We start from the raw sequence: 19,324 nt of genomic DNA on the forward strand, positions 1-19,324 counted from the left end.
TTTAAAAATATTTACTAATGTATCAGTTAATTCAATTTTCACCCAGTTTTAAAGACACTAAAAGTGAGTGACCATTACTCAAAAATAAATGCCTGATACCATAGGAAAGCAAGCCACAAAAAACAGACTCTGAAATAGTTTTTAAGACAAATGATCTAGATTCTCTAATAATTATAGGTTCAAAGGGAAAAAAAAATTTAAAAGAGAGATAGAGAAGAAAGCTATAGATTACATGAGCTATATCACACATCAAACAGTTGTACTGTATGAACCTTACTGGGCTCCTGCTCCAAACTGGAGAAACAAATTTATAAAACATTCAGGGAAATCTGAATAGTTGCAGGACATGGGACATAAAGGAAGCATTAAAACAATTTTGTTGTGAACACGGTATTGTGGTTCTTGCCCCAAAATGTTTTGGTTGAGTCAAAACATACTGACAAATTTTCTTTGTTTTAGTTTATATACTATACATCATAAATTTTTGGAACACAACCGAGTAGGAAAACAATTATACAGGTGAACAAGTTCTAACTTTTGTTTCTCAAAAACTGTACTCACTGCATAATTATACACAGAATGTTTACAAACCCTGTATATGTTTTGATGGAACAAAGAAGTCTTTTTTCTATAAAATAACAACAAAGACAGACAAGTTCTTGGGCATCAACAGTTTCATGTTAAGCATTTTATTACCTGTGAATGTGAGGCAAAATGGTCCTCTCGTCCACATTTAACATTTTCTGTTATATCAGTACCAGCGTAAGCATCATTTTCTATTTGTGACTGGTCTTTAGAATTAAAAGTAGAAGGTTCAATATTCTGATCTTGCTGAACTGAGAGTTCAGTCACTTTATCTGGAAGACTAACATCCTTATAGTATGTTTGATAATAATAATCTGTAGCAAAAACAAATCAAGTGATACCACATTAGAATAGTGTATGTAAAAAGGACTGAATTCCAAAACACAGGCACTGAACACAAAACAGCACACACTGCAAATAAATCATATTTTTACAACTGTACACATTTTAACAGATTAACATTTATGGTGCAGATAAATCCGCAGAAATATATGTCTTTGACTCTCATGTCACCTTCAGTAGCTGTCAAGCTAAAAAGAAAAAAAAGGTAAGCAGATTTGGATTTTCCACAGCAAGAGGAAAAAAGAAAACAGGTAGACAGGTTGTGTTCTGTAGAAAAAAATTAGCAACACTTAACTTCCAACCACATATCTTAATGTTGTTTTGTATTAAATGACAATGGAATAAAGACAATGTGTCAAGGGTTGCTTTTTCTGTCAAATTTCTCTCAAGACGCTGACTTTTTAAAAAATATATCATACAGATATGTAATGTTAATACTATTGCCGTGCTTAGCAATTTAGCTAAATTATGTACTGAATAAAACAAGGAAAAATAATGGGAAGGATGATTTCTTGTGGTCCCAATTTAATAAAACTCAGTTGCTGAGTTATTTTGCCTCACAACATAATGCCACTGATGCGGCCACGGCAGCGGACTCACCCTTCCCATAAAGGCCTAAGAGACTGGCACGGAACACAATGCCAAGTGGAATGCGTCAACAAGGAAACATATGCCTCTAGTCACAAGGAAGGCCAGACAAGAGTAGATGGCTCACAGCACGGCAAAAATTACTCAGTGAATGTGCCGCTGAAAACACATTAGCAGGATTATGTATTTATGGGAATGACAATACCACTCTACTTTCCCACCAGAAGAGCAAATGGATTATGTGAAAATACCATATCATATGGCAAGAAGGCAACATTCTAACAGTTCTCCTATGTATCTAGTTTGCCTATTTGACAGTTACAGACAACTCTACGTTAGCATGATCTGAATGCAACAGTCTTGGGCTATCATCCCTACAAGCTGCATACCTGAGATGGACCAAGGAGGGTGGTTCTCTGTTTGTACTTCTACATCAGACTTGCTATTATCTTCCTTTCTTCCACAATGGAGTATTTTGCTGAGCTCTTCTACCTAAAAGAAAACAAGGCTTTAGGAAAAATAAATCATATAGCAATCTATTATACACATCATTCTCCTGAAATTACAATAACTACTTTTCTGGGAAAAAGATTTAGAGAAGTACCCAAACAGCTAGTTTCCTTTTCAGAAAAACTAAAATTACTAAAATTGACTTGCTTTCACCTTTTACTTTTGCGGGGGAGATGTTTTTATTCTTATACTCTGTTGCTAAACTTCAAAATACCCCCTCCAAAAATCAGATTGAGTAAATTAATAGGACTCTGTGAACAAATCCTTTAACAAATAAGAATATTTTATACTAATATTTCAATCTGTTAGTTCTCCCTAAAGAATTAGGAAAAAAATATTAACTCTTATTCGTTGAACTAAATCATCTAATAGCATTCCGTGTCCTCCACCTGAAATAAGTGTTCACTTAAATACAGTAAGCCGCTCATAAGCTTTAATGTACTTTTTTTTTCACATGGTAGTCTTACGACTAAATAACCGCAGAAGGGAAGATGGAGGCCTCATCGGAGGAGCATCTGACCTCCCTGTGCCGAGGCTGGAGCTACAGAGTGTAAAATAGCCACAAACAGATGAGCAGCAGCCTCAACACACCTCCGTCGGACAGCATCTCAATATGAGACATCTATTATAAGCATGCAACTAACTAAAAAACAGGCTTCTGAGTATTTCTTTAATGATATAGAGACCTTAAAACGAGAAAGGTGATAAAACTGATTGTATACAGATTATCTAGGTACTTCATCAGTTATCAGATCTGCTACTACCAGGGCTGGAAGCAAGTAAAGCAGCCAGAGCATAAAATTTAAGGAGGCACTCACTTGCAGCTTCACTCAAGTACAAGCTCTGTACCTGAGGGTGAGTGCTCCCTTAAATTTTGCGCCCTAGGCTACTGATTGCCTCGCCCAGTTCTGGATCTGCCTACTACCACCATTATTATGAACTAGATCACTTATTCAGTATCTGCTACATGCTACACAGTATACTTGCTACTCTGGATAACATCTCGTTAATTCTTACAACCACCTTACAAATTAGTTGCCCTAATCCCCACTATACATGTGAGAAACCTAAAGAGACAAAGTAATTTGGACAAGATTCTTTTGACTCCAAAGCTTGTACATACTATGTTTTTCTACTCGTTCACCCTTAGTTCTCAAGACAACTTTTTACTGCTCCAGAAAAAAACACAATTTAGTAATTTAGGATGACAGTCAACCACCAAACTCCACCGGCCACCAGGGAGGCTGACTAGGAAGAGAGCAAGGAGGAGTTCACTATGGCCTGTAGAGTTGAGAATTTCTATACATTTCAATTTTTCACATTGGCCCACCAAATTACCACTAATAAGCAAAACACTGGCTCTTCAAGGATTAGCAAAAATGTTTTCTTTTAGGATCTCTATGGCAGGCAGTCCTCGAACAAGTTAGAATTATAAAAGGGTTTTTAAAAGGCTGTGATATTTTGCTCCCCTTCCCCCCACAATATTTTAACTCCATCTCCAGTGTCCTAGCACAGTCCTTAGCACTGTAGGTGTTCAAGAACCAGCTGTTGAGTAAACAAACACAAATTTTCTACAATGTCATAACGTTAACAACTTTATACACGTGCACACCAAGTCACTGCAACTCAGCAGTTATTTTCATAGACCATTTGATAACAACGCATTAAGTTCGATGACGTTTTAGTGTTCAGCCTACACACGTGGTTTTAGGAAATGTACCAATATATTCCAAAGGACTGGGCAACAGTTGAATGGAAATAAATAGCGATGTGAAAATAACCTGCTGGGACAGGCTGCAAGTGCCCAACAAATCAAGCTGGAAAATTTATTATGCTCCCGTCCAAAAGTAAAAAAAAAAAAAGTGATAGTTTGAGTATCTGTCTATACCGTATTTTATGAAATTGAACTTAGCTGGTTAGTGTCTCTAACAAAGAAAGTTTTATCTTCCCTACTTCCACCAGAAAACTCAAGATGATACACGCCCAGAGCAACCTTACACATACCTAGTGTTCAACAGCTTGTAAGACAGTTTGTTCCCGCTTAGGTGCTGTCACCTTCCCCTGCGGGGTGCCAGCGTTCTCATTTTAAGGGCACCTGAGGCTCGGCATCAGGTCACACACCCAGAGAGTGAGTGACGGGATTCGGACTCAAGTCCAGCGCTTTAACAAACTCAGAAGTAATCTAGAACAAAACATTACACACACGCCCAGTGCCAAGGGGCCGTTACGAGCCAGGAGGACAAACGGGCTAGAGCGCTGACGTTCAAGCCACGCCGGCCGTAGGCGCGGCTCACGCACTCGTCTGAACCCAGGGGCCGAGCTCAGGTTTGCTGCACAGCTACTCGGAATTACAATAGCACTGAACTTCTTCTTTCGAGCACCTATCAGGCCGATCTGGGCCCTGCCGGGGAGCCTGCGAGGCTCTCGGGGGCCTCGCCGGGCTGCGGGGCGCGCACCTGGGTGCGGAGCTCCTGGTTGTTGCTCTCGGCGCTCTGGTACAGCCGCTCCGTGTGGTGCAGCAGCTTCTCGATCTCCCGCACCTGCCGCTTGCAGCTCCGCAGCTCGCGTTCCAACTTCTCCACCTTCCGCCTCAGCTGCGCCAGCTCAGGCTCGGGGGAGGGCGGCGGCGACGGCGACAACGGAGGCGACGGCGCCTCGGAGGCCATGGGCCCGGGCGAGGAGGCCCGCGGGCGCGGAGGGCTGCGCTCAGGCGGAGGCGGGCGCCGGCGGACCGAGAAGCCACGGGAGCGCGCGGGCAGCGACAGGCGGCCTCACCCGCGCCCGGCCGCCGCGGCCCCTGGCCATGGCGCCCTGAGGCTCGCTGCCCGTAGCCGAGAGGAACTGCGGGCCACCAGCAAGGGGGAGGCAGCCGTGCCCTGCCCAATCGCCCGCCTTTGAAACAGGAAAACTTTATTGGCAACTATCCTCTCCAGCGACCGGGACAGCCGCGGGAGCGTTGGGGAAGTGGGCGGGCCAGAGAAACAGGGCCCGGAAGCGCCCGGGCCGTTCCCGGGCTGAACCGGAAGTGATGGGGCTGGGCGGGGCCGAGGCGGAAAGGGAAGCGACGGGAAGCGAGAGGGGCCTCTACGGTGCACGCGCGCAGTCCCCGACGTCTGCGGCGGGCCGGGCGGTGTGGAAGGGCGTGGAGAGCTGGCGTGAAAGCGGTTACTGAAGCCGTGGAGTGATGGACACGGTCGCAGCCTCTGGTCTCAGACGTTTGCCCTTGCCGACTTTCAAAAAGTTTTCAAACTTTTTGCATAGAGCGCACTTCCTAGCTCCTCGTTTTAGGGATGAGAACACTGAGTCTCCAAGTAATGGTTTACCAAGGTTTATGGAGATAGTGCTCACCCGGGCCTGGGACGCAGTGTTCTGATGCTCTGCTTACTTAGTCCTTCTGCTGATTCCTTGAGTGTAGGCCCCTCTGGGGAAAGAAAGCAAATTCGTTAGGTCTGACTTGCAGAGAGGAGCATCCTTGGTGGGCAAATAAGCAGCGAGATTCTGTGGCAGCAGAAGAGAAAAATGCTCTGGTTCAGTGTTTCCTCTGTGTGAAACTGGCATTTATTCACCAGCCTTTAAACTGCTGAGGGCCGCTTCGGAACACACTTCCTCCCTTCGCCAGGGTCAGAGTTAGAACCTGAGCTGGGAATGCTGAGCCTGCCATCTGAGATGGTCAGCGACTGCGTCTTGCCGGTCCTCCTCTCCCAGGCCCAGCACAGCACCTGTCAGAGAGCAGGAATCTGTAAATGTTTGCTGAGCACAGCTAAAGAAAAGAATCCTGTTTGATGTTGACAGTGCAAATAATCCAATCTGTAAATCAAAATTGGGGTGAGTTTACTAGGAGTCAGTTCTGAGGACCATGTAGCCTGGGAGAGTCCTTTCACAAAGCAATGGAGCACTCCAAAGAAGTGGGGGTACACAGAGTGGTTATGTACCATCAAAGAGCATGTATCACATATGATTGGAATGTCCCTTTTACAATAGTCACGAGATTGCTTTGCTGGCACAGCAATTCTGGGAACACAGCGAGTTGGTGGTCTTAAGGTGGGTGGTCACAAGGTGAGTGCAGCAGGCCAGCAATCAATTCCAATCCTAGGGAGAGATGCTTATCCTTAAGGAAATGCCCAGTGTAGGGGAAGTTACATCCTTATGTTTAAGGGCACTGTTCTTGTCTTTGGGACATAGTAAATACTGAAAGCACATGTACAATGCATGCTTAACAGCCACAACAAGCATTTTTGGAAAAACAAGTTCAGTAATTAGTTTTACACCAAATGGCTTCTTCATGTACTCCAATATATCCTGTTGCTTGTCATTCATTTATCAATGTCCTCATTCAGTGGTGGCTGTGTGTCGTCTGTGCCATGTACCACCCACTACTTTAGTCACAGGCAGTGAGTGCTCCTGCAGGGACCTGTCCTCTCTATCCTGCACACATTATTCCTTAGGCCGTAAGGGCCCTTCTACAAGATACTCTCTGGTCAAGACGACAGTGAACTTCTAGCCATCAAAGTGTATTTAGTGAGAACACACAGCATGGCCCTCCTGATGTGAAGTAGAGAGGGATTGCCAAAAACTTCTGACTTCCCTTGATGCATTATGAGTCCAATCAAGAATTTATCCAAATATTTTTTTATAAAAGCTATATTTCCCACTTTCTCCACCTTTGGGGAGTAAGAAATTCTATAAACATTACCTGTAAATACCTGTAAGATAGGATTTCTAGTTTGAATAAGTGAATAAATAAGCTTATTAGCTGCTGCTTGAAGCAGTGTCTCTGATTTGTCTTAAAGGCAATCCTTTTAAGCCTAAATTCTACCTTCTCATGCTACTAGTCTGTACCTTACCTCTGACCATTAGTCTGGAAGAAAAGAGTGACAGTTTTTTGAGAAAAAAGAGAAAGCCCTGTGGATCAGTTAGGAATTACATTAACATGCAAGTAACAGAGTTTTGTCTATAGTGGCTTATTAAACAAATTAGGAGGTTATCCTATTACAGTAAAGAAGTCTGGAGATGGGTTGTCCAGACCTGGTATGGTGGCTCCACCAGGTCTTCAGAGACCCATGCTCCACCTGTGTTTCTGCTCTGCTGTTCTCAGAGCATATTTCCAGCATCCAGGTCAATTCATGGTACAAGATGGCAAGGGACTGAAGAACTTTCCCATAGTCCCACCCAATGACTTCGATTTATATCTCAATACCCACCCCTTGCTCCAAGTGGGGCTGGGAATTATGCATGTATTTCTAAGCTGGGCATATTATTCCTCCTAATAATAAAGGGGTTCTGTAAGTACAGATGAAAGGGAAAATGCACATTGTGCAGGTGAGTAGCAGTCTTTGCCACACCTAGTTTTCAGATCAAGATGTATTTAGTTTAGTGGGCAGGGCCAGTGCCCTTGAAAAGCATACTACTTGAGACAATTTGTTTTTGTAATGTTTTTTCTTAGTTATTATTTTGTACCTCAGATTGTAATCATACTCCTTAGTTCACAACACATTGTCAACATTGGCCTGTGAATGGGTCTTCTCTTTGTTTGTTTTTTGGTTCGTGTTTTTGTTTTTCTGTGGCTCTATAACCTCATTACTAATAGGAGCACCCATTCTTACGTGTCTAGTATATGTGCTTAAGTATAAATCTATCCTTATAAAAGATGGTTCATGTGCATTTCTTTTACATAAATAGTATTTGGTTAAAAGATGTTGTAAAAATGCGTATGTGTTGCTCTCTCCATGTGTCTCAGTGCCGTATAATATTTCAAGGTGTATGTGTGCTACGTTTTATTCATTTGTTCCCCTAGTCCTCAACATCTAAGTTACCTCCATATCTCTATTAAAGCAATTGATACCACAATGAAAATCACTGTTCCTGCCACTTTACTGACCTGTGCGTTCAGCTCTCTGGGATATATAACAAGGCATGTGACCTCTGGTTCACAGGACAAACATTCAAGTTCACTGTGTTTTGCTAGATTGCTTTCCAGAATGGCTGCACATCTTCACACTCTCGCCAGCGATGCACAGGGAGGTCCGTGTGCTCCTCATCCTCTCCAATACACAAGATTAGCAGCTCTGGTCCTTTCCTCCATTTTTATGACTGTAATGAGATATTTCATTGTTATTTTAATTTGCACCTCTCTGATTACTGGAGGATTTCATATATTTGTTGAAATGGCCATTTGGACTTTCCCTTCTGTGAATTGTCTGTTCATATCTTTTATGCCTGTTTCCTTGTTGTTCTTTTGCAGTTCTATCATCTAGATATTAATCCTTTATCAGTTTTAAATATTGTGAATATCTTCTCCCAGTCTGTCATATATCTGTTAATTTCACCTATGGTGTCTTTTATTGAACAGAAATCCTTAATTTCTATGCTGTCAAATCAGTCTTTATTTAACTTCATTTTATTTCGTATATTTTATGATTTGGGCTTTTAAGTCTTATTCGTGAAGTCTTTCCCCACTCTGAGTCATATTTTCTTCTCTAACTTTATAATTTTAACTTTCATATTTAGTTCTCTAACTGGAGGGATTCTGATGTATTTTTTTCACGTAATGACCTAGTTTTCTTAAGACCGTCTCCTTTACATTGCTTTCGAGTCCCGCCTTTATCATCTCTCAAGTTCCCATATACGTGTGGGTCTGTTTCTGAGCTCTATCTTCTGTCCTGTTGGTCTCTGAGTCTGTTCCTATGCAGAACCATTCTGTTTTCATCACTTGGGCTTTGTAGTATATCTTAACATCTGGGAGGACAAGTTCCCAATCTGCTTTTATTTTTCAAAATTGACTTATTCATGAGTCTCTATTTTTCCATATAAATGTTAGAATAAGTTTGTTGAGTTACGCAAACAATCCAATGGAATTTTTAATAAGATTCCGTTGAATGTATAGATTTATTTGGGGAGAATTGATATAAAACTTTACTATGTTAAGATAGCCCGTCCACATACATTCTTTTCTTGCTCTATTTATTTTTGTACTTTAATAGAATTTTAATATGTCTTCTGAAAAAGGTCTTGGGCATTCTTTCTAAGGTTATTTCCTAGGCACTCATTTTATTGTGAATGAAATCACATTTTCTAGTATATTTGACAAGTAAAAGTCTAAGTGGAGGATAGGTTTCTAGCTTGGACAAAGGAAGTAGGGACTACTGGAGAAGAGTGTTACACGGAGGACAGAGGGATGCTTTAGTTTTGATTTTGTTGATAACATGGAGTTTGAGGTCCCTGCAGAATATCCATTACAGACGTTAAGTAAGTAATGAGCATTCCAGACGCCCATCTGAAGCTTAAGAAACAGACCGGCTGTAGGACTCGTACTGTGTAAAGTGAACACAAGTGGCTCCAAGGGCTGAAGAGAGAAAGCAAATGCACAGACAGGGCAGCAAGCAGCTCCTAGGAGTTCCAGAGAGCTGTGGAACTACCTGGGAATGTGGACCCAGTGCCGCGGAGCTTCTGACTTTTCAAGACAAGCCAGAAATTTGGATTTTTGTGTGAAATCTCTGTTGAAAAACAGTGGTTCCAGTTAGAGAGAGAATTTCTGTGACTTCATTATTGTGTGCTCTTCACTGTTGATGTGCGCTTCAGTCCTGCTCCAGGTCTCCCCACTTTTACCATCACGGCCACTGCTGTCTTTGCCCCTCCCCTCCCCTTCCTTTGTTTGCTAAGTTGTCTGTTTCTTTTCCTCTCTCTTTCCCTGTGATTTTATGATTTTGTTTGGAAGAGTTTAACTCTCTCTATATATCACTCGTCAATAATAGAGCGCTTTTCTTCCAGGCAATGAATCAGCTAAATCCCAAATCTGATTTACCCTTCAGGCCTTTGGTTATTTATAGTAGATGGCGTGGAAATCATATTAATAGCCCAATTCTTTGTGTGTCCTGTAGCCACATCCGTTGTCGTGTGACTTTGTGGTTGCCATCACCAGAGGCAGAATCTCCCTACGCCTTTGGATCTGGGCCTGGCCGTGTGGTTTGCTGTGCCCAGTTGAGTGAGGTGATTGCCAGAACTGTGGGCCACTTCCCAGCCTAGGTCTCAAGAGGCCTTAGTCTTTCTGCTTGCTTTCTTGGATTCTTGCCATTGTCATGAGAAGGACATACCCCAGCATGTCTGCTGGTCTCAGAAGGAGAACAAATGACACATGGAGCAGATCTGTTCCAGCTAAGATACTCCAGCCCAGCCAGCCTTGAGCAGAGGCTCCAGGAAATCCTCGGACAGTTAACCATCCCAGTGGAGACCAGCCAGCTTCCACCTCAACCTGGGCTTGTGAGAAATAATAAATGATGTTTGTTGGAAGCCACTGAGTTTTGAGGTATTTTGTATGCAGCAATAACAGATACTCAGCCTGGTCTAGAGCCGCTCCGGGAGCCTGTGAGTTTCAGCAGGCCGGAGTCCAAGTACCTGAGATATTATTACGTTCCGTAACAGAGGAATATTGTCAATTAAATAAAACCTAATTTATATCCAATTTCTTTTACAATATCATCAATTCTATGCTTAATGAACATTTACCTGTCATAATTTATGTTGGATCCACTGGGGTAGCCAAACCTCTCCTATCTAATCCTACTGCTTGATGTCACGCAAGAATATCTGGGGAGCCATAGCATTTCAATATAGTTCTGATTTATTGCCCCATATTACTTTTGGTCAATTGACCATTACCTGTTTCCTCCCCCTGGAGGCCCAAGGAAAGAACAGGTGGGTGTAACACTGAAACACTGCAGTGAGGGTAAAGGAACGAAGCCAAAAGAAACCAGGCAGCCCCCTCCTCCGCCCCCAACTGAAATACCTACATTTTATGCTTTCACTTTGTGAGTGTATAACCAGTGAAAAAAATTACTATATTGTAAATTTTCCCATGGTTCCTCCTTCCCCCGGTCACAAATCCCTAATATTGAGAATGCTGCCGACTCTCCACAGAGAGTCTATCTCCACTGGACTGATTCTAGGTTTTCAAGATGCAAAATCAATGCTTTAGACTACAGTAGTACTTTCTCAAACTCTGTGGTGAGGGATCATGAAAAAAGAGTTCCAATCCATTGTGGATTGACACTTTTGTAAAATATAACAACATGTGTGAGTAAATAGGAGAGGAGAGAATAAGGGCGGCCAGAGGGGCTACTGGGTAGCATGAAATGACTCCCCTTAATAGTTTCCAAGAGATACGAGTTGAAGTTTAGATTTTTTTAAAAGTTATTGGCCTATTCGAATGGTGCTTCTTTGAATGCAACTGGCACTCAGGTCAGGAATTCATTAGTGTTAAAATTGGATACAAAATACAAAAATTAGCAATCACGCATCATTGCTAAATTCTTTCGAGGAGGGTGTTCATTGCTTGGTGGTGCCTTTCAGGTGTCCTCTAGCATAAGTGGGAAGGTGCCCAGCTGGTTCTTTAAAATTCACTCACCCAGCCTATGCTGCACTATGCCTGATTGCCCACTGGTGAGAACGTAGGTAATATCTCTGTCCTGAGCTGACCCTATAAGAAACCTTTATTCAAAATGTTAAATTCATTCATTTTCTCACTGCCTCCAAAGTTCCTGGGACTTAAACCCTTTCTGGATTTAATTTTTAAAAGTGATTTTGTGGAAGACACTGCTCAATAGCCATTCTCCCTTCTTCGTTACAAAAGAACCCAAATTTTGTTCATGGTACAATACACCTAACTAGAAGTCTCTATTTCTCACCCTGGTGCAGCTGGGTGACTGTGTGACTCCATTATGGCTGATGAGGGGTGAGTAGAAGTCTAGAGGCGAGTCTCCTGGGAAGGCCGTTGCTTTCCAATAAAAAAGGACACATTCAGCCTTTTACCTTTGCCCTTCCCTTCCCTTTCTTCTTCTTCTTTTTTTTCCTGCTTTTTCTCCCCAAATCCCCCCGGTACATAGTTGTATATCTTAGTTGTGGGTCCTTCTAGTTGTGGCATGTGGGATTCCTTCTAATGTGGCCTGATGAGTGGTGCCATGTCTGCGCCCAGGATCCGAACCCATGAAACCCCGGGCCACTGAAGCGGAGTGTGAGAACTTAACCACTCGGCCACGGGGCCAGCCCCCCTTCCCTTTCTTCTTATTCTCCCTACCTGGAGAGTGGACACTATGCTGGAGGTGCAACTGCTGGAGGTGAAACAGCCTTATTGTGACCATGAGGCAATCATGAAGATGAACTCCACACCCCAAGGAAAGAAAACCAGAAGGATGGGAGGATCCTGGAATGTCGATGATACTGTGAACTACCTGCCTCTGGATTTCCTCTTAGGTAAGAAAAATAAACCCCTTTTAATTAAGTCACCATAGTTTGATTTCTAGTTCACTGAGCCAAATGTAATGCCTAAATGACATAATCATTTTTATGCAGACTAGTTCATCTATTTTGTTAGGTGTCTTAGCAATTTTTTTTTTTTTTGGTGAGGAAGATTGTTGCTGAGCTAACATCTGTGGCAATCTTTCCCTATTTTACATGGGATAAAAGCCACAGTGTGGCTTGACAAGCAGCGCTATGTCCACACCCAGGATCCGAACCTGCAAACCCTGGGCCACTGAAGCAGAGCACGTGAACTTAACTGGTATGCCACCGGGCCAGCCCCAGCAATTTTTTTTCAAGATATTATTTATTTACTTATTTATTAATTTTTTTGGTGAGGAAGAGTGGACTCGAGCTAACATCCATTGCCAATCTTCCTGTTTTTGTGTGAGGAAGATTATCACTGAGCTAACATCTGTGCCAACCTCTCTCCATTTTGTATGTGGGATGCTGCCACAGCACGGCATGATGAGCGGCGTGTAGGTCTACACCTGGGATCCGAACCTGTGACCTCCCAGCGACCAAAGCGGAGCACATGAACTTAACCACTATGCCATCAGGCCAGCCCCTCTTAGCAATTCTTAATAACCTAATTTTTAAATGAGTAGAGCATTTCCTACAGTGGTCTCTAACACGCTTTTTATGAGTTTCAACTCAAGGGATGATTGCTAATAAAATAACACTAGATCTAAGAACTTCTGATTTCTTGGTGGTATTTCAATTATCAATGGAAAATTTGAGAATAGGCAGTTTTCTTGACCATCTTTTGTTCTTCCTCTATGTGACTGGCCTAGGAAAACTTCCAGTTAAGAAACATTCCAGTTGGCTCAGAGATGAAAGTTTTATATCCACCAACCTTTTCTCCAGAAGTCAAACATTAATTAGTTGACAAGTCTCCAGCAATTAGTATCTTAAAACTTTTTTTAGGAATTTGGCAAAAAACTTTTCGTGGACGTTTTCCAACCAGTGTGACATGAAAATGTTCCTAGTGTGTTTTGAAGTTTTTGGCTTTTCTCCTTCCCCTTTGATAAATATTAACCAAGAAGTGGCGTACAGAAGAAGTTGTAACCATGGTGGAAAGAGGAGGCCGAATGTGCATCGTGCATGTGTGCACATGCATGCTACGTGGGTTCATTTGCAAATTGCAACTTGTTACATTTGCAGATAACTGTTTGATTCAGGCTTTTACAAATGAGTAGTAAATTTGCTGTGAACCTAAAACTGCTCTAAAAAGTAAAGTCTTTTTAGAAAATGAGTAGTGAACAGTATACCTGTGTACTGAGTACCACCAGCGCACTCCCAGTATATGCTCGCTGAATTGAATGGAAAGAACATAAAGCGCATGAGAGGACTCGAGTTACTTATAAGCAGATGGCTGGAGTCGGGTAGAACTGTGGAGCTCAGAGTTTGCAAGCTGAAAGACGTTATGTGAAACATTGGCGAGGTGTGATTGCTCCATGGTCCCATTGCCTCTCAGCAAGAGGTGTGAGCAGCATACACACAGCAAGGATGCAGCCACTCCACACTTGACTCTTTCCACCGAGCCCAGAATTGACTTCATAGTCCTCAATTCTTCTCATAGTCTTCAACACAACTGTTCCAGGTGGCCACAACTAATCAATGAAACCATCATGTGTTATAAATCGTCTGGGTAAGAACCAGAGAGTTGCAGGCACAGGAGACCCATGTCTTTAAGATGGTCCTCCCAGTATTCTTCTTCATCTTTATTTCAAAAATGTGCATTAAATCTTTGATAAAGGGTTTAGAGTCAAAATAGGGTAACATCAATTTGTTTGACAAACATTTGTGGAACACTAGCTATGTGCCAGGCATGGTGCTGGGCTCTGGCATACAATGGTGAGTGCAGATAGGTTCAGTTCGTTGTCATTTACAGTCTGGACAAGGAGACAGGCATTAATATAATTAAGGAAATCACACAAAAATATAATTATAAAATGAGACTACCAGCACTAGAACCATATCATCCATTGAATACAAAGAACTCTGTAGAAGCACGAGTCTAAAAATGTAATGGAAATTATGTTTAAAGCATAAAAGTGCTAAAAACTACCAGAGAAAGTAGGATAAAGGAAGTCTTGCAACAATGTCTTTAGTTCCCCTAATTACATATAAAGAAAAAAAAAAAGCAATGAGAATTCTCTTTTAGCAAATCAAAACAGACAACTGGGACAGAATAAACACTCTTTCCTCGTTAGGAAACCAAAACAGAACCTTTCCTCCAGTTCACCCTTGCTCGGGCGTCTCCCCAGAACAGTGACATTCACTCAAGGTAGTGTGGGAAGACACGAATGTTCCAACCACTTTAATGTCAGCATAATAATATAACAATATATAAATTAACATTTTATACTTATATTGGTTTATTTAATTAAATTTGTTTTAATATTTATAATGTTAAAATATTATAACAACTATAAGTGATATAATTAATACAGTATGATCTTTCCCTCGATTCTTAGAAAAGTCTGAAGGAAAAAGATCAAGGAAAAGGGTTCTGAGTCTAACGCTCACCAGTCTATCATGAAGAAACACAAGATTAGGGTTTGGGGAAGAGAAAGGAGTATCCTCAGAGAAGGCAAGGAGCTAAAGGAAGGAGAGATTTTCTCTTAAGACCAGAAGGAAACAAGAGGATGGAGGAAGGAGGAAGCAGGGGCTGGGGACGGGGTTGGGAGCCAGGAAACATTGCGTAAGAAGAGAGAGAGTGCATTGCCCTGGAAGAGCTGGGCAAGTGGACCTGAGAAAGGACCACCATGAGGCCTATTGATAGAGGGCCCAGGAACTTGGAAGCAGAGCCATCATCTATAGTTTGCCCTGCTTTCATTCAAGGGAATGTCTCCAGCACCTGCACTAGGGGACTCTGATAACTGCCCTCCGTGGGGTCCACAAGGACTTCATTCCTCCAGCATGCCCCCCTACTGATTGCCCAGAGGACTTGCAGAACAACCCCCTCCCCCACTCTGCTGCCCAATGCTACAACACTCCCAAGATACCTGTGAACCCATAGGAGAAGGAGAGGACTGACGGGGTGCTGGACTGGACCCCCCATGGAGTGGGTGTGGGGAGCATCTCACACTCGTACTGGGGTAGGGGCTGCTGAATGAATCCACCTTGATACCAGAGGAACCTTCTCCTTCCCTCCCTGCCCTTTTCTCCCCGGGATAGAGCAATAGTTATTGGCAATTCTCTTGTAATAATTAAAAATGTTTAAGAATATAAGAAAGGAAGTTAAAATTAAGCAAAGGAAACATTAGAAAGACAGGAATACATATTTACCTTCTCGTTGTTTCAAGGAAGGGCCTGGACTCGATCCTGTCATTTATTGAACTATATGTACTTCTCACCTCTCTTTAGTTCATAAGGATTTAATGTGAGGTCACAATGAATGAATATTTAACCACCAAAGTAATGGTACTAATTTGTTGAAACAGTCTCCTGAAGAGAAAAGACAGAATGTTTGTGAGCCTAATGACGTCTTTATTATCATCAAATGTTTACTAAATATAGTCAAAGTATTTCGTTTGGCATTCAATCTAGCTACATATAGAATAGTTATAAACAAATTAAGGTTCATCTGAATATCTGCCAAAAACTCAGAAGAGAAAGACAAAGGTGGGCGCTTATGCGGTTCATTAGCGCTACAGAGGACATCAAATCGTGTAGAATTAACTTGATAAATTAGTGAAATGGTTTAAACACAATGGGGAATGTGTGGGACAGTAAAATAACTTTCAGAGAGAGACAGGTGACCTAAATCTCAGCTCTGCTACATGCCAGCTGTATGACTTTGGGCAAGTCACCTAAGCACTCTGTGTCTCAGTTTCCTCACCTGTAAAATGGAGATTAAAGAACGGTACCCTTCACAGAGGATGGTGGGAGAATGAAAAGCAATAACGTGTGTAAAGTTCTAAATAGAACCTGGCACGTAGTAGGTTTACAGTGAATATTAATTATTGCTATTATTGTTTTGTTTAATAAATGCTTACGTAGTGCTTGCTGTGTGTCAGGCACTGTCCTAATTACTTTATGGAAATAATTCACTTATGTGCTAGGCACAGTATTAAGTGCTGGCAGATAAATATTAACTCATTTAATTTTCATCACAATCCTGTGGAATAGGGACTGTTATTACCATCATCACCCCCATTTTACAGGTAAGGAGACTGAAGCCCAGAGATTAAGTAACTTGCTTAAGATAACACAGCCAGTAAGATTCAGAGGTAGGAATCAAATTCAGACAATCTGCTTGCAGAGGCAGCACTCTTAACCACGTACCATCCGTCCTCCACGTGCTAGCGTTGTCACCATGATGGTGAACCGTAAACCGAGGGTGATGCATGAAGCATTAATGTATATAAATTTGTTACTTGATTATTAAAGATTTTTCCTGCACAGTAGATGTTTTCATAAAATGTGTATGTTGCTTTTGTAAACAGTATTTTAACTGCAAAATTGGGCTTGCTAATGAGAAAAGTATACATGGAATCATTCTAGAAAGGTTAAAAAGATTAACAGGACAAAATATCTGTAAGGAGGTTTAAGGGCTCATTAATAATTACCTGTCTCCTTATGGTACTGCTATAAAAATCATTCCATTAACCATCCCTACTCTCCTCTCAAGTCAATAAAATGATCAAGTGTGAAAGCATTTTGTAAACTATTTAAAAACACCTGTGGAAATGTAAGTTATAATTATCTGCCTTTTATTCTCTAACAGCCTGAGAATAGTATTTGTGTGTGTGATATTGATATAAGTAGACATATACGCATGCACATCCTTGGAAAACTTCTCAAGAGTTATATGCTACTCTGTCCATGTTGTTTGCCACTGGGGATGTGGAACTGCTGCTCTGACAGACTTCTCAGATCCTTTTTACTGAAACCAACGGACGACATGCAGAAATAACACAGACCAAATTTTGACCAGAAGGTGGCAATAAAGCACTGATATTTCCAAAAGTTTCCAGGTGCAAGAACTGACTTCTAGTAGGTGGTGTATATCCAGGGGGCCAAAACATTGTCTGGAAGTTCTGATCATCCAGATCCTTAGGACAACACTGAGCCCCACCTCGCTCCTGGCCTGGAGGAGCCCAGGCTCAGGCAGGAGGTGATGGGGACTCCGTATGATACATGCTGCCATTGGAAACACACGGGGCTGTGGTAGTGAAACGGGGGCCACCTTACTATGTCTATCCTCAGTTAGCTGTCTGTTAGCAACAGTAGTTGAATAACACGTTACAAAAGCCCACCCTATAAATAACGCCTCTGGCACCTGGGTCACCATCACAGCAGGTGCTTGAGTTTTTCAGGAACTGAGAGTTGACTCCTTGTCCAGTTCAGGCAGGTTAGGACCAGCGACTCATCAACTCATGGACTGTGATGACCTATAGGTGAACCTTTGACAACGTCAGGGAACTTAAAACCACCCTCAGGTCATGGTAACGCTGCCATTTTGAGAACATCCCTCCTAAGAGGAGCCATGAAGCTTGCCTACGCTCATGCAGATCATCAATTACCTCACCTCTCCTTACCTCCAGTCATCTAGTCCCACTTCAGACTGACCCGCTCTTCTATCCCATACACATCCACAGCCCTATTTTTCAGGGAGGGGTCTTTGAGATTGGACCTCCTGTCTCCTCACTTGGCTGCCTTGTGATTAAACCCTTTTTCTTTGCAAACTCATCATATGGGTGATTGGTATAATCGTGCAGTGGACAAAACAAATCTGGTTCAGTAACAGTAGCAAGGTCATTTACCTGAAAAGCACGTCCCGTCTTAGAATCCATATTTAAGTTAACTATTGAATAAATGGAATGATTACTGGGAAACTGTGGTCCTATTTTAACTCTGATGAAGTTTTCCCGTGCACCAATTTTACTGTATCAAGCATGAGATTTCTTCTCTTTGTTCTTCATCTAAGGAATGGCAGAAATACTGGGAGAAATTAGTATACCCTTTAATTTGGTCCCCTCACCCTCCATCCCAGGCAATCAAGGAAGAACGCCCTGACAAGGCTTCCTTAATCCTGGGAAGAACACATTTGTTCTGTCTAGAATAGACTGGGCCTGGGGTTTGTTAAAGAAACAGTTAATCTGACACTTGTTAGCACGGTAAGAAAGAGAACACTTTATTACGGACTATTGGGATACATGGAGCTGTCAAGATTATTGCAATAGAGGAGAGAGATGGGGCTCAACTCCAAATACAATGAGAACCAGTGGGGATATACAGCCAAGGAGCAGGTGTGCGGGGTGGAAAATTACTTCAGGAGCCTGATGAAAGGAGGCAGATAAGGGTATGGTTTGCATATCAAAGGCATTCTCACGGGCAAGTCATTTGCTATTTCTAGGAATTAGCTAACCCTCCAGGCGGCAGCCCCTCCCTACATCTGCAAGGCCCCAACATGTCAAAGCATCATAAAATAGAGAAAAAATTTTAAAGGATGATTAAATAGAAGTGTTTGCTTCTAGCTTCTAAAATACTATGTATTTATGTCAACCAGCCAAGTACCTCATGAAATTAGAAAGCGTTGAATAAGCAAGATCATCGGAATCCATCCAACTAATAATCATAATAGCTGACATTTAATTCGTTCTTTCTATATGCTACCTCTTGTGCTAAGCCCTTTCAATGCCTAATTGTATTTAATCCACGTTTGTCTCTTGATTGGTGTGGTGGTTATTCAAATCTGTACATGTGATAAATTGCCATAGAATTATACACAAAGCCCTACCAAAAAAAGAAATTGAAATTTGAGTAAGAATTATAGTCTGGGTAATTGTACTGTGCCAATCAATGTCCTGGTTTTGATCATGCACTATAGTTACATAAGATGTCACCACTGGGGTAAGCTGGGTGACGGACACATGGGACCTCACTGTGCTATTCTTGCAACATCTCATGGATCAGTCATTTCAAAGTAAAAAGTTAAAAGAAAAAGCCTTTGAGGCCAACACTATAATTATCCCCATTTTGCACATGAGGAAACTGA

The 19,324-nt window shown here is 42.0% G+C and overlaps 1 protein-coding gene across 1 annotated transcript in view; it reads right to left on the reverse strand.

The window, feature by feature from the left end:
* AGGF1 (angiogenic factor with G-patch and FHA domains 1) overlaps positions 1-9,018 on the reverse strand; it is a 41,935-nt gene extending 32,917 nt beyond the window's left edge. The window contains exons 1-3 of the mRNA XM_014830062.3: positions 4,482-9,018; positions 1,905-2,007; positions 697-899 (exon numbers count right to left, since the gene is read on the reverse strand). Coding sequence (XP_014685548.3) covers positions 697-899; positions 1,905-2,007; positions 4,482-4,691 — 516 coding nt within the window. The 5' untranslated portion in view covers positions 4,692-9,018. The remainder of the gene's footprint in view (positions 1-696; positions 900-1,904; positions 2,008-4,481) is intronic.
* Between the last annotated feature and the right edge of the window lie 10,306 nt (positions 9,019-19,324).

Source organism: Equus asinus, chromosome 9 (genome assembly GCF_041296235.1).
Source record: "Equus asinus isolate D_3611 breed Donkey chromosome 9, EquAss-T2T_v2, whole genome shotgun sequence".
In the NCBI taxonomy this organism is placed as follows: Eukaryota; Metazoa; Chordata; class Mammalia; order Perissodactyla; family Equidae; genus Equus; species Equus asinus.